General features: G+C 45.9%; 1 protein-coding gene across 4 annotated transcripts in view; it reads left to right on the top strand.

The window, feature by feature from the left end:
- The window catches only part of SLC4A5 (solute carrier family 4 member 5), an 81,450-nt gene that overhangs the window by 48,693 nt on the left and 15,453 nt on the right, over positions 1 to 17,304 (top strand). For all 4 annotated transcript variants that reach the window (XM_072148833.1, XM_072148832.1, XM_072148831.1 and 1 more), the window contains 2 exons: positions 14,917 to 15,050; positions 15,870 to 16,141. In XM_072148833.1, coding sequence (XP_072004934.1) covers positions 14,917 to 15,050; positions 15,870 to 16,141 — 406 coding nt within the window. The remainder of the gene's footprint in view (positions 1 to 14,916; positions 15,051 to 15,869; positions 16,142 to 17,304) is intronic.

The raw sequence follows: 17,304 nt of genomic DNA, 5'->3' as shown, positions 1-17,304 counted from the left end.
ATATAAATATAGCATAGGCACGCATATGTATATGCACACTATGCATCATATACACACACACATACAGCATAAACAGACATACATACAGGCAGAGGTCGCACTAACATTTTTCCAGAAGGGTAAAAATACTCCTTTCACCATTTTTGAGGAGTATTTTTACCCGAGGAGGAGTATGAAAATTTCAGTAAAACACCGCACACATAGCGCACGCACAACACTCCACTACACTCCCACAGCACGCACAACACTACACTACACTACACACAGCACGCACAACACTCCACTACACTCCCACAGCACGCACAACACTCCACTACACTCCCACAGCACGCACAACACTACACTACACTACACACAGCACGCACAACACTCCACTACACTACACACAGCACGCACAACACTCCACTCCACTCCCACAGCACGCACAACACTCCACTACACTCCCACAGCACGCACAACACTCCACTACACTCCCACAGCACGCACAACACTACACTACACTACACACAGCACGCACAACACTACACTACACTACACACAGCACGCACAACACTACACTACACTACACACAGCACGCACAACACTACACTACACTACACACAGCACGCACAACACTCCACTACACTACACACAGCACGCACAACACTCCACTACACTCCCACAGCACGCACAACACTCCACTACACTCCCACAGCACGCACAACACTCCACTACACTCCCACAGCACGCACAACACTACACTACACTACACACAGCACGCACAACACTCCACTACACTACACACAGCACGCACAACACTCCACTACACTCCCACAGCACGCACAACACTCCACTACACTCCCACAGCACGCACAACACTCCACTACACTCCCACAGCACGCACAACACTCCACTACACTCCCACAGCACGCACAACACTCCACTACACTCCCACAGCACGCACAACACCCCACTACACTCCCACAGCACGCACAACACCCCACTACACTCCCACAGCACGCACAACACCCCACTACACTCCCACAGCACGCACAACACTCCACTACACTCCCACAGCACGCACAACACTCCACTACACTCCCACAGCACGCACAACACCCCACTACACTCCCACAGCACGCACAACACCCCACTACACTCCCACAGCACGCACAACACTCCACTACACTCCCACAGCACGCACAACACTCCACTACACTCCCACAGCACGCACAACACTCCACTACACTACACACAGCACGCACAACACTCCACTACACTACACACAGCACGCACAACACTCCACTACACTCCCACAGCACGCACAACACTCCACTACACTACACACAGCACGCACAACACTCCACTACACTACACACAGCACGCACAACACCCCACTACACTCACACAGCACGCACAACACCCCACTACACTCCCACAGCACGCACAACACCCCACTACACTCCCACAGCACGCACAACACTCCACTACACTCCCACAGCACGCACAACACTCCACTACACTACACACAGCACGCACAACACTCCACTACACTCCCACAGCACGCACAACACTCCACTACACTCCCACAGCACGCACAACACTCCACTACACTCCCACAGCACGCACAACACCCCACTACACTCCCACAGCACGCACAACACCCCACTACACTCCCACAGCACGCACAACACTCCACTACACTCCCACAGCACGCACAACACTCCACTACACTACACACAGCACGCACAACACCCCACTACACTCCCACAGCACGCACAACACTCCACTACACTCCCACAGCACGCACAACACTCCACTACACTCCCACAGCACGCACAACACTCCACTACACTACACACAGCACGCACAACACTCCACTACACTACACACAGCACGCACAACACTCCACTACACTACACACAGCACGCACAACACTCCACTACACTCCCACAGCACGCACAACACCCCACTACACTCCCACAGCACGCACAACACCCCACTACACTCCCACAGCACGCACAACACCCCACTACACTCCCACAGCACGCACAACACTCCACTACACTCCCACAGCACGCACAACACTCCACTACACTACACACAGCACGCACAACACTCCACTACACTACACACAGCACGCACAACACTCCACTACACTACACACAGCACGCACAACACTCCACTACACTCCCACAGCACGCACAACACTCCACTACACTCCCACAGCACGCACAACACTCCACTACACTCCCACAGCACGCACAACACCCCACTACACTCCCACAGCACGCACAACACCCCACTACACTCCCACAGCACGCACAACACTCCACTACACTCCCACAGCACGCACAACACTCCACTACACTACACACAGCATGCACAACACTCCACTACACTACACACAGCACGCACAACACTCCACTACACTACACACAGCACGCACAACACTCCACTACACTCCCACAGCACGCACAACACTCCACTACACTCCCACAGCACGCACAACACCCCACTACACTCCCACAGCACGCACAACACCCCACTACACTCCCACAGCACGCACAACACTACACTACACACAGCACGCACAACACTCCACTACACTCCCACAGCACGCACAACACTACACTACACTACACTACACACAGCACGCACAAGACTACACTACACTACACTACACACAGCACGCACAACACCCCACTACACTCCCACAGCACAACACTACACACAGCACGCACTACACTACACTACACACAGCACGCACAACACTACACTACACTCCCACAGCACAACACTACACTACACACAGCACGCACTACACTACACTACACACAGCACGCACAACACTACACTACACACAGCACGCACAACACTACACTACACACAGCACGCACAACACTACACTACACACAGCACGCACAACACTACACACAGCACGCACAACACTACACTACACACAGCACGCACAACACTACACTACACACAGCACGCACAACACTACACTACACACAGCACGCACAACACTACACTACACACAGCACGCACAACACTACACTACACACAGCACGCACAACACTACACTACACACACGCACTACACTACACTCACACAGCACGCACTACACTACACTACACACAGCACGCACGCACTACACTACACTCACACAGCACGCACTACACTACACTCCCACAGCACGCACAACACTCCACTACACTCCCACAGCACGCACAACACTCCACTACACTCCCACAGCACGCACAACACTCCACTACACTCCACACAGCACGCACAACACTCCACTACACTCCCACAGCACGCACAACACTCCACTACACTCCCACAGCACGCACAACACTCCACTCCACTACACACAGCACGCACAACACTCCACTACACTCCCACAGCACAACACTCCACTACACTCCCACAGCACGCACAACACTCCACTACACTCCCACAGCACGCACAACACTCCACTACACTCCCACAGCACGCACAACACTCCACTACACTCCCACAGCACGCACAACACTCCACTACACTACACACAGCACGCACAACACTCCACTACACTCCCACAGCACGCACAACACCCCACTACACTCCCACAGCACGCACAACACTCCACTACACTCCCACAGCACGCACAACACTCCACTACACTACACACATCACGCACAACACTCCACTACACTCCCACAGCACGCACAACACTCCACTACACTCCCACAGCACGCACAACACTCCACTACACTCCCACAGCACGCACAACACTCCACTACACTACACACAGCACGCACAACACTCCACTACACTCCCACAGCACGCACAACACTCCACTCCACTACACACAGCACGCACAACACTCCACTACACTCCCACAGCACGCACAACACTCCACTACACTCCCACAGCACGCACAACACTCCACTACACTACACACAGCACGCACAACACTCCACTACACTCCCACAGCACGCACAACACTCCACTCCACTACACACAGCACGCACAACACTCCACTACACTCCCACAGCACGCACAACACTCCACTCCACTACACACAGCACGCACAACACTACACACAGCACGCACAACACTCCACTGCACTCCCACAGCACAACACTACACTACACTACACACAGCACGCACAACACTACACTACACACAGCACGCACAACACTACACTGCACTCCCACAGCACAACACTACACTACACTACACACAGCACGCACAACACTACACTACACACAGCACGCACAACACTACACTACACACAGCACACACTACACTACACACAGCACGCACAACACTACACTACACTCACACAGCAAGCACAACACTACACACAGCAAGCACAACACTACACACAGCAAGCAGAACACTACACACAGCAAGCACAACACTACACACAGCACGCACAACACTACACACACACACACACCACACTACACTACACTACACTCACCCGGCACTGCTCTTAAGTCCCGTCGGCATAACATTAACACGCAGGCAGCTGCGGGTAGGCAGAGATGGAGCAGGACGGGGAGCAGCAGCCCCGCTGTCCACATGTCTCCCCTGTGGCCGCTGCTCTCACTCCGGGTCTCTCCGGCACGCCCCTTAGTCACGTGCCCCGCTGCTCAGCCTGCGCGCTACACGGAATAATTGCCATGCGTAACTTTACGCATGGCGATTATTTTGGGGGGTAATGGCGCCTCATCACGCGTCTATGACGCGTGGTGAGGCGTTAATGCGACCTCTGCATACAGGATATATACACCATACACACATACATATAGTATGTACACACACACTATGCATCATATACACAAACATATACAGCATATACAGACATACATACAGTATATACACACCATAGACACATACATATATTATATACACACCATACATCATATACACACGCATATACAGTATATACACACCATACACACTTAAATATAGTATATACACACCATACATCATATACGTACGCAGATACAGCATATACAGACATACATACAGTATATACACACCATACATCAAATACACACACATATACAGACCATACACACATAAATATAGTATTTACACACCATACATAATATACACACACATTTACAGCATATACACTCATACAGCATACACATAAATACACACACATATATATTTATATACTTACCAGAAGATGTATCTTCTCTGCAGCCTCCTGACTGATCGGCCGATGATCGCTTTTCAGGATCTTCCTTCTTCTGTGGCCTGGTCGGCCTGAGCTGCGCGCTGTGTGGCTGTCGTTCCTCGGGGCCCTGTCGGCTCAGCAGCGCTATAATTAGACGCTACAGCAGGGAGCAGCCTGGGCCTTGCTGCTGCTGTGCGGGCACTGGGGTACACAGTGGGAATCGCGCGGGCCCGTACCCTGGGGCGGAGGAGCGACGTCTGCGTGAACTCCAGCGTCCGGACCGCCCCGCGGACCTATGCCTCCTCTGCTGCTCCCTGCAGTACAATGTATGCAGCGGCGCGGAGACCCGAACCCGCACTCCCTTCTTCTGGTGGATCTTTTAAATGAAGATGCACCACAGTCTGGGCCCGGGAGCACGGGCCCATGGACCTCACGGGCCCCGTAGCAACCGCTACGGCTGCTACGGCGGTAGTTACGCCACTGGACACATGGGCTGAAATAGAACAGATATTCAGAAATTGTATCTTCTTTATGATAATTAACGCAATCTCTCCTGATGTCAAATAAAGTCATTTGATCATTCTCTGCCAATCACATGACGAATACGCAGCTGTACTGATCATGTGATTGACACAATAAAATTCAGGCTGGGAGCCACTATTGTTTTTCAATAAAGTAAAAACAGTGAAATAAGAATAGTGTCCCCAAATGTTAACCACCTCACACAGTGGGGCTCATTTACTAAGGGTCGTGGATCGCACTTTCGTCAGAATTTGCACCTTTTTCAGGGATTGCACGGCTTGCACAGGTATTTAGGAAGTGTGTGCGATGGGATTTTGGTGCACGCAATCCTTTTTTTGCTTCCATGCGGCAGTTTGACTGATTCGGACTGAGCGCGGGATTTAACATTCAAATTGTGTCGAAAAAGATGGTGAACTCTGTAGGTCCTGAGTGGGGAAGCGACACATGCAGGATATGGAGCACACAATCTTAGTGTATTGCGGCACAGTGCATTATCGTCGGACTTTGCGCTTTCTGTGAACTCCAGCGGACGGGTGAGTAAAGGTGCCCCAGTGTCTGACCCATAATGATCAGCTGTTATCAAAGAAAGAAGTCAATGTTAAAGGAAATCTACCATCAAAATCCATCACGATAAACCAGGGACATTTACTCATAGACCCAGGCACTGTGACTGTGCTAATCTTCTTCTATTTGTTATCCTCCTTCCTTCTTAAATCAACTTTTAAAATGATGCTAATGAACCAGAAGGGCATGTTACAGAAGCCCTCTGTGCTCTGGCTTCACAAGCTCTTGTTACACGGCAGCAGCACATCTCAGTCTCCCCCTGCACTTCCTTTTTTTTTTTTTTGAAACTTTACTTTTTATTTATCTCTTTTTTATAAATACTTACATCCATAAAACCACAACAATACATGACACAAAATTACAATACACGACAAAGTAGTCAAACAAGAAAATATCCACCCTTACACAATACAAGCATTAGGCAAGAGAAAGAAAAACAAGAGAAAAAAAAAAAAAATAAATAAATAAATAAATAAACAAAAAAAGCCTCCCTCTTGCTCCTCCCAACCATACTCAAGAATCCTCGTGGGTATCAACTTTAATTGCTGGCAAGCCTTCAAACTCTAACTGTCCTCTTCTGTCAACATTGTCCTATAGGCTTCTGAGTTCCTAAATCTCGTCCATATACCCCAAGTGGCATCAAATTTATCTTTTGCTCCCTTTGCGGACAGAGTTAATTCTTCCATATTCATAATATCATTTACTTTGAAAGCCAGAGGGACATAGGTGGTGCTAATGTTTTTTTCCAAAAAATTGGTATACATAAGCGTGCTGCCAATAATAAATATTGTAATAATGACCCTACGTATACTTGTTTAGGGAGTTCACAGTGTTGTAAAAGAACAAAGGCCGGTTCAAAGGGGAAATTAATATTTAGTTTCTGTTGGATAACATAATGTATTGCTTGCCAAAATGGCTGCAGCACAGAACAGGACCAAAAAACATGCTCAAATGAACCCTCCTCCCTTCCACATCTCCAGCACAGTGGGCTGACCTCTGGGAATATGGCATGTATCTTCAGTGGAACTTGATACCATTGTGATATAATTTTATAGTTCCCCTCTTGAAGTCTTGAGCTAATAAGAGAAGTATACGTAAATTGAAATACTCGTTCCCATTGTTCTATTGTCAAATTAATTTGAAGTTCCTGTTCCCATTTTGTTGTAAAAGTGGGCAGTGTTTGGCTCATTTCTTTCATTAATATGCCATAGATCCTAGATAAGGAGTGTTGGGCAGGTTCTACGTTTGTGCATATTTCTTCAAAGTCAGTTTTTCCACTTTCAAAACATTCTAACTGCGGCAATGTGGATAAATAGGAGCGCAAGAACATAGATCTCCATGGGGTCAGCGTTCTCACCCCCCAGGTTTCTGTGATTTCCCCTGGCGAACGCCATCTTGACCCTGAGCGGAATTGAGATACCCTATTTACCCCCATTGCATTCCAGTCCCTAAAGATTATATCTTCCATTCCCATCAAGAATCTAGGATTATCCAGGACCGGGTAGAGAGACGAGTGTGTTGGAATTAATCCATTTTTGACCTGAGGGGAGGAGCATACCCTTAGAGTTGCCCCAATTGTTGGGTGTTTCATTAAGTGTGGGAGTAGTTCTTTTTCGAGCCATGGAGCGCTAGATAGTGAGACTGATGACAGTTGCTGTTCCACAGTGATCCATGATTTATTTTTAGTGTGTTTGCACCAGTCAAGTACCCTCACCAGGTGGGAAGCTCTGTAGTAAGATTTAAGGTCTGGCAGTGCCAGTCCCCCCTTATTTCTTGGTCTGTATAAGATCTCCTTCTTTAATCGTGGTTTTTTCCCCGCCCATATAAATCTTTGCTGTATCGATGCTATTGTCCTAAAAAAGACGCCTGGGAGGTGTATTGGGAGGGCCTGAAACATATATAGAACTCTAGGCAAGATATTCATTTTAAATATGGCACAACGGCCCAGCCATGAAAACCTCCCTTTACCCCAGTTTTCACAGTCCTTTTTAATAGTACTTAGTAGAGAAAGGAAATTTATCTTATATAGATCTTTTAATTTAGATGTTAGCTTTATTCCCAAATATGATAGTCCCTCCTTTGGCCACTTAAAGGGGAACAGTTCCTCCAATCTTTTTGACTCTTCCAGTGGTATGTTTACTGCCAATGCTTCAGATTTAGAGAGATTAATTTTAAAGTTAGATAAGCAGAAATATTCTCTTAAACGGCGCATGAGGTTAGGAATAGAGATTCTTGGGTTGGATACAAAAAATAATAAATCGTCTGCATATGCAGCTATTTTAATTTCTTCGGATCGACATGTTATACCCGAGATATTTTGATCTGATCTTATTTGTCTCAGGAATGGTTCCAGGGTTAAAACAAAAATTAGTGGAGATAATGGGCAACCCTGTCTGACTCCATTACAGATCTGCAGATCTCCTGACAGGATCCCATTTACTCTAACCTTTGCAGTGGGATTTGAATACAGTGCTAAAATCCATTTCATCATATTTTGTTTCAGGCCTATTCCACGCAGTGTCTCAGCTACATATACCCAATTCACCCTATCAAACGCCTTTTCTGCGTCTGTTGAGAGCAGAGCAACTGCCTGTTTGTGTGCCTGTGTGTAATGAATTAAATTAATAGCCTTCGTGGTATTATCTCTGGCTTCCCGGCCTTTAAGGAAGCCCGTCTGGTCTAGATGTATGATTTTAGCCACCATTGGCATCAGTCTTTCCGCTAGTATTTTGGCCAACAATTTTGTGTCTGCATTGAGCAGGGAGATCGGTCTATAGCTGAGACACTGCGTGGGGTCCTTTCCCTCCTTTGGAAGGACTGTGATATATGCCCTGAGAGAGTCTGTTGGGAAGGTCTGGCCGACTGTCAGAGAATTAAATGCCTCAATCATATATGGACTCAATTCCTCAAATAGCTGTTTATAATATACTAGATAAAACCCGTCTGGGCCTGGTGCTTTACCAAGCGGTGTATCCCCTACTGCCTTTTCCAATTCTTCCATCGTGATTGGGCTCTCTAGATTTTCCAGGTCGATCTCGGGTAAGGAAGGTAGTCCTGACTCCCTTATATAATCCTGTATATGTACCCTAAAGTTTGGGTTTGCTGTAGCCTGGTTGGCGCTATCTGCTGAATATAATGAGGCATAATATTCCCTGAACACCTCTGCCACTTTATCAGGTAAACTGACACTATTGCCTTGTTTATCTTTTACATTTGGGACATATGTAGTGGACCTCTGATTGCGCAAAGCTTTTGCTAAACCCCGACTGCATTTGTCCCCATTTTCATAGAAAAAACGGCGACATTTTTTAAGTGTATTTTTTGCTTTATATAGCAGAAACGATCTTAGCTCTTCCCTGGCTTGTATTAGTTGTATCCTAAGATCGCCGTCCGGTAGACGTTTATGTTGTGTTTCGAGTACCTTTATTTGTTCAAGTAGAGCGTTTAAACGTCTGTCTCTTTCCTTCTTCCGTCTCGCACCATACTTAATAAAAACCCCTCTGCTAACTACTTTATGAGCTTCCCACCTGGTGTAAGGGTCCAAGTCACTGCCCTGGGTTGAGGTAAAATGCTCCTCTATGGCCTGTTTTACTTCCGTCAATGTTTGTAAATCTTCCAGTAGTGAAACATTAAGTTTCCACTGCCACTGTTTAGGCATGGAAACCCCAAGAGATACCCTTATTTCAATTAGGGCATGGTCAGAAAATGAAATAGTATCAATTGTTGAGTCCTGGAGTAACTGCAAATCTTGATGTTTAACAAATATCATGTCGAGTCTAGAGTATACATCATGCGGCACGGAATAGTATGTATAATCCTTTTCCGTTGGATGCAGTAATCTCCAGGAGTCAACATATCTGTGGCCATGTATAATGCGCCTAATATAGCGCAATGCCGAGGCTGAATGTTGTGAAACTCCTGATGAAATATCTACTCTTGGGTCTAGGGCCACATTAAAGTCTCCTCCCAGAATCACGGTACCTTCCTCAAATCCAGCTAACCTGTCCAAGATATTATTCAAAGTTCTGCCCTGGCCGTTATTGGGGAGGTATACGGATGTAAATGTGAATATCTGGGAGGCGATGCGTCCCTTAACTGAGACCACTCGCCCTTCTTCGTCAGAATATGTATCTATCCATTCCCAAGGAAGTGCGCTAGAAATCAATATGCTAGTCCCTCTGGCTTTCGGGTCTGACGTATAACTATGGTATGCATGAGGATATGAAGTGGAAGATAATCGATATGGCTTGCGGAGGCAGAGGTGTGTTTCTTGTAGAAATATCACCTGGAGTTTTTTCCTCCTCAGATAGTTCCATAGTATTGACCGCTTGCCGGGACTGTGCAAGCCCTTGACATTCAAAGAACCTAACAGAAGGGATGACTGTGAGCCTAAACCGTTCATCTACTGATCAATTAATTGGACCAATGATTGGGGAAGGAGCGTGGGAAGGGGAAAAAAAAAAAGGCCAAAAAAGCAAAACAAACAAACAAAGCCTTATAAAGAATCGAGGGGACCCTGTCCCTCAGAGCTCAAGGGTCATGTAGGTTTTCTTTTTTAGATCTTCTTAACCTACTTTTTATTCTGGGGGTTTATGGAAAGAAGCGGTACCATGCCCGCTTACTACCAAGGTCACTTAAACTTGAACTTTTCAACTAAATCTTGCCAATCTTTCCCCTTTAAAACGGGAAATTAGGTATCAAAGTATAAGTAAAAAGAGTGATGAGACGAAAAGAGAGCCAGGGTTGGGAGGAAGAGAAAAAAAAAAAAAAAAAAAAAAAAAGGAAATCTTTCCCTCCTCTCTCCTCCTCCCTTTCCCCCTCCCTCTCCCACCCTCCCTTAAATAATACATATGCATATTCATTTTTCCGCGCTTAGTTTCCCTGGAATAAGGAGAGGCGGAAAGAAAAAAAAAAAAACAATTATGATAATAATAATAAACAACATTGTTCAGATAGTCAATATCCAGAGAATTTAACATGCAATAAATATTATCACCTTATCGTGTGAAATCTCTTGTTAATTTACTACTTTGTTTCTGCCAGTATTATTCTCCGTGTAGACAAGAACACCTTACTTAACACTAATACCTTTTAAAGTGCCGGATATAGTGCGATACAAAGTGCAAAATTAAGCCTAATCCCTCGTTTTCATGGAGTATTCCCCTCTAATACCATATAAAGCGTTACTTGAAACTTCATCATCCCACCCTATACTGAACACTCTATGTTCCCGAAGTGTTGTCTGCCACTTTACTTAAGGTAATCAGCTTTGTATCAAGGTGCTTAATAATAAAAAAAAAAAAGAAAAAAAAAAACAAAAAAAAACAAAAAAAAAACACCAAACCCCGAGGGGGGAGGAGGCGGGGTGGGGTGGGCGGTGGGATGTGGAAGTTCAAAAAAAAAAAAAAAAAAAAAAAAGAACAAAAAATAATCGAGTAGTCAGTAAGGTAAAATTTATCTTATAGTGTATCTATCTTGCTAAATTTCCCTTTTCCTTTTTCCCAATTTTGTTTCTGTTTAAACAAAAACACCTTACTCAACCCTGGTGTGTTTTAAAGTGCAAAATATGGTGCCCTATAAAGTGCAAATTCAAACCCTAACCCTTCTTATTTTAGATTATTTCCATATTTCCATATAATTCATATTCAATATATACCCTTCTAGTAACCAGTAATACATTCCTTAAATCAAACTTATTCCACTCCACTAAACTCAGCGTGTTTCCCTTATCCTTAAAATTACCAATTTTATATTAAAATGTTCTGTGCATAAAAATGTAAAAAATTCCCTTGCTGAATTTCCTTTTATTACACCAATTTTATTTTCTAACTAGACAGGGATTCCTTACTCAACCCTGGTGTGTTTTAAAGTGCAAAAAATAGTGCCCTGCACAGTGCAAATTCAGGCCTAATCTTTCTTATATAGATTATTTCCCTCTTCCCAAATAATTCATGTTCAATATATACCCTACTCATTACCAGTAATACATTCCTTAAAGCATGTCCCGTTTTACTGAACACAGTATGTTTCCCTTATTCAAATAACCAATTTTATATTAAAATATTCTGTGCATGAAAATGTGCCATTTTTTCTCTTTATGTTCCCTTATTGTGGTTAGGAATACCCCATCCCCTACCTCCCCCCAAAAAAAAAAAAAAAAAAAAAAAAACCCTCTCCCCATCAGGGCAGGATATATATCTTCCAAAAAGTTTTCCTATAGTTATTCCTTCACCACCACTATACTTTAACTCTTAAATGTCTTAGGCCACCCGTGGGTATGCCACAGATAAATCAGGGAAGTCTTCTACATGGAAAGTTACTCCCTCTTGCACCATCCCAGAGGGACGTTGATCTGGTACAATTCTATTCCTTTCAGTAGTTCTCCCATTTCTCCATCTCTGATATCTTGAACCTGATTCCATTGGGTCATCTGGGAGTTGGAGCCAGTTAGCTATAGATAATGGTGGAACATTAAGGAGATTAAAAAGTCCCGGGAGGTCTCTTGGATGTTTCACCACATATGTTTCAGCTTGCAATTTGACTATAAGATGAAAAGGGTGACCCCATTTATAAGAACCTCCCGCCTCCTTGATCTTAGCCAAAACTGGTTGTAAGGTTCGCCTCATGTACAGTGTTCGTGCTGAAACGTCTGGTAGAATTTTTATCTGGGCGCCTGCAAATATAATAGTCTCCTGTGCCCAGGCTGCTTGGATAATTTTCTCCTTATCTCTATAATAATGCAGTCTGCACAACACATCTCTGGGGCCTTCCAGTGCTGCCCTATTTGGTCTGTATACCCGATGTATCCTGTCTATGGCATATATGTTCTCCTGGGGGCGACCTGTAACTTGATTAAAGATAGTTGAGGCTTTCCTTATTAAATCTTCTTGTGTATCATCTTCTGGTATCCCCTTAATCCTTACATTATTCCTGCGTCCCCTGTTTTCCTGGTCATCAATCTGTAGGAAGAGGGCCTGCATTTGTCGCTGCGAGATTAAAAAATCATTTTCTAGGCTTTCCACCCTATTTGAGAGGGAATTAAAAGTTTGCTCGGCGTCCAGGGAGCGAGAGGTTAAATGATCAACATCTCTCCTAATGGAGTCTAATGCTTGCTGTTGAGACTGTTCGAGACGCACTACAACTGCATCTAAGTCTTCTTTATTGGGGAGGGCTTTAACCATCTGCATTAATATCTGCAAGTCCATGGACTGGGGGGGCTGATTACTTTGTATAGCGGCGTTAATGTGGCTTCTGGGGACCCTGAGATTCTCCTCATTCATTTGGGGCTCCGCCACTGACTCGTGGTCCGCAGTACCCTCGTGTCGGTAGAGTGCGGGGCTATTACCTAAATCCCGGTGTACCTCGTTGTTGTTCCGTGGTATCATCTCTGGGACAGCCCTCCTCGTGTCTACACCACCAGCTTGGGCAATAGATCTGTTGGGGCTACGTTCTTCCTCCCCCCTATACAGTGGCAGACCTTCCACCCCAATACCTGCTGAATGACCACGGAGTTGTTCCGTCTCTCTTCTTGGGGGGGTCAATCTATGTTCTCCCCGGTGGGCGACTGTCAAATCCCCTGACAGTGCTGGTTGTTGAGCGCAGTGCCCTCGTTGCTCCGCGTGCTCAGCTGTTCGCGGCATCATTTCCGAATCAGCTGCAGCTGTTCCTGACCGCTCCGTTCTTCCTGTGGGTGGTGGTGTTACACAGGGGGATGCCGTGGCTGCCTGCCTGCTCGTCGGCGACAAGAGTCTCCCGATATCCAGGGACCGGCGTGCGCCTGCCATCCCGACCGCACGGCCTCCCCCAGCCCGGCCTCCCCGTCTTGCCGGCATCCTCAATAGGTAAATTGGCTATATCGCTGCGGTGTCCGGACCTTGGGCTCAGCGGAGCTCCGATCAGAGCTTCCTCACGGCATCACGCCCAAGCCACACCCCCCCCCCTGCACTTCCTGTAATCCCATGGCAGTAGGGAGCAGTAAGCACACAGTGGGAGGGGGGAAATGCTCGTTCAGAATGTAACAGCCTATAAAGCTACAGAACAGAGGGGCTCTGGTAACACACCCAGGAACCCATTAGGCTCATTAGCATAACTTTGAAACTTTATTTTAGAAGGAGGCCATGGATAACAAAAGATTAGCAGAGTCACGGTGCCTGGGTCTATGAGTAAATGCCCCTGGTTTATCATGATGGACTCTACAGGGCAGAAATGAGATTTTCCCTGTATTGCCCCGGGTTTTTGGCGCACACGATCGGATTGTGGCGCATCGGCGCCGGCATGCACGCGAAGGAAATCGGGGGGGGGGGGTCTTGTGGCCGAACGAAAACCCGACGGATTCGGAAAAAACGCCGCATTTAAAAAAAAAATTGTCGCTCGGCACACGCTTACCTTAACTCGGCTCGGTGTACTACAGTGCGTTCCGATGCTCTTCAGCGCAGCAGCGAAATCTGGTGGACGGCGGAGGAACTACCTTAGTGAGTCGCCAGAAGACCCAAATCCACCCCAGAGAACGCACGAATGGGCCGGGTAAGTAAATCTGCCCCTTTGGGTCCTCCAAAAGGAGAAATTCTGTTTATTGACAACCCATACTCTCTTCATACTAATAGATAAGCTCCCTCATCCTCTACCTAGAATACATATAGAGTGTGACAGATCGTGTTTTCTCCTTTCAGGGTGTCATGGAGAGCTTCCTCGGTACAGCAATGACGGGCTCTGTGTTTTGTCTCTTTGCTGGACAGCCTCTGATCATCTTAAGTAGCACCGGGCCCATCCTCATCTTCGAAAAGCTTCTGTTTGACTTTAGCAAGTATGTATGACCACGCTCATAACATAAGTCATTACTACTCTGGCCTTCAGCCTTACACATCATTAGTTTGTATCCGTGTATTGTACATGTACTCATTGTATTCTATATATCCCAATATTTACATATGTTTTCTCCTGCAATCTCTCTTTTTTTTTTTTGCATATCGCAATCACTTCGCAATTACACCTTATTTCTGTAGCTGGTACCTATCATCATGCTGGGGCAGTACAGTCTAAGGCTACATTCACACACATGTATGGGGGACGTATATACGGCCGATATACGTCCCCCATACACTTCTACGGGCTCATGGCCCTGTACGGGAGCGGTACGGTGCAGCACACGTGCGGCATCGTACCGCTCCGTAGCCCGGGAAAAGATAGGACATGTCCTATCTTTTCCCGTGATACGGCGCCGTGCGCTGTATCTTCCTATGGAGAGGGGCGGGGGTGAGCTGCGCTCATCCCCTGCTCCTCTCCGCAGCGCCGATGTATGCCCGCCCTACTACGGTACGGCGGGCATACATTGTGTGAATGTAGCCTAACACTTGGTCCCAAAATATAGAAAAAACATGAACACAAGCAGGTCCTGCCACGTCCCTTATGTACTAAAAGCTAATTTGCAAAAAGATAAAAACAGAATTTTTGATAAAATGGTAGATTCCTTGGAAACAGGAAAAGTATTTTTCTAAAGCTTATTGCCTGCCCTACACAATGCTGACTTTCTAGTTATGGTGATTTGGAAGCTGGTAGAATCCCTTTAAGTGAAGCTTCTGTAATGAAGTCCCACTGTTTAACCAGTAGTATTATCTAATTGCAGAAGTAATGATATAGACTACATGGAATTCCGCCTCTGGATTGGCCTCCATTCCGCTTTGCAGTGCCTTATCCTGGTGGCCACCGACGCCAGTTTCATTATTAAGTACATCACCCGTTTTACAGAGGAAGGCTTCTCCACCCTCATCAGCTTCATCTTCATTTATGACGCCATCAAGAAAATGATTGGAGCCTTTAAATATTACCCCATCAATTCCGACTTCAAGCCTGACTACGTCACTACATACAGATGTGAATGTGTGGCACCGGACCCAGGTCAGTGGACCCATTCAACTGCCAATAACATACAATGAGCATGTGCGGGTTATGGGGCATTTCCTATCGGGTTTGGAGCTAGTGTGAGACAATAACTTGAGGAGGACTCAGATTTATGGGGATTTCTCTGCCTCATGTATATATATGGAAGCATAATCTGTCTATCTGTGTTGAATAATCTGTCTATTTGTACAATAACAAAAGTGATAAATAATATGGAAAAATGACTTTAGATATCTTAGTAAGGCTCAAGTACAAACTTTAAAGGTAGACTACGACTTCCGCAATCATTATAATCTGTTGCCAGCATGTTGTAGAGAAATGCACTGTGATATCCAAAATACCTTTATTATTTCTGTCCATTAGGCCATTTCTGAGAAATTACCATTTTAATCTGTATGCTAATGAGGCAGTTGGTGTAACTGACTGTGTCCTCAGCTCCCGGTGCAGCACTATTCCTGTCTGGACCACCCAGTCAGATAAAAGGCATTAGCAAACAGATTATACTATGAATATTTTAGAAATAGCTTGATGGGTGGAAATATTAAAGGTATGTTGCATTTCTGTAAACATGTAAGCGCGAAGATTATAATATTTGGTGGTGGCGGTACTTTAAGGGCAGACTGTGCTTCTCTTTAACCCGTAAAACATTCTGGAAAGGAAATCTACCACCAAGATCAACGATTGTAAGCCAAGCAAACTTATAGGCAGGTGTGTGCCCCCCTAACAGGATCTGCTGCACTTTTATCTCCTTATGTCCTTGTTTTGTTTTTTTAAAGGCTTTTAAAATTATGCAAATGACCCTGATGGACTCTGGCCTCCATCATCTATTAATTATGCATGCCTCTGTGCAGGCCTCCTCCTCTCCACAGCCAGAGACAACAATGCAGGAACGGTCATCTCAGTTGCCTGCATGGAGGTATGCATACCCAAGAGATGATGGAGCCAGGAGCCCCTCAGGTTCATTTGCATAATTTTATAAGCCTTTTTTTTTTTTTAAATGAAAGCATATGGAGCTAAAAATGGAGAAGATCCCGTCAGTGGTAACACACCAGCATGTAAGTGTGATTGGTTAACAAACCTTGATCCGGGTGGTTGTTTTCCTTTAAGGCAGCTCTCCAAAAAAATAAAAAGCTTCTTTAATGCAGCCCAGCGTTCACAAG

The sequence above is a fragment of the Engystomops pustulosus genome, chromosome 4 (genome assembly GCF_040894005.1).
Source record: "Engystomops pustulosus chromosome 4, aEngPut4.maternal, whole genome shotgun sequence".
NCBI lineage: Eukaryota > Metazoa > Chordata > Amphibia > Anura > Leptodactylidae > Engystomops > Engystomops pustulosus.
This window is presented reverse-complemented; position numbering and strand designations above follow the sequence as displayed.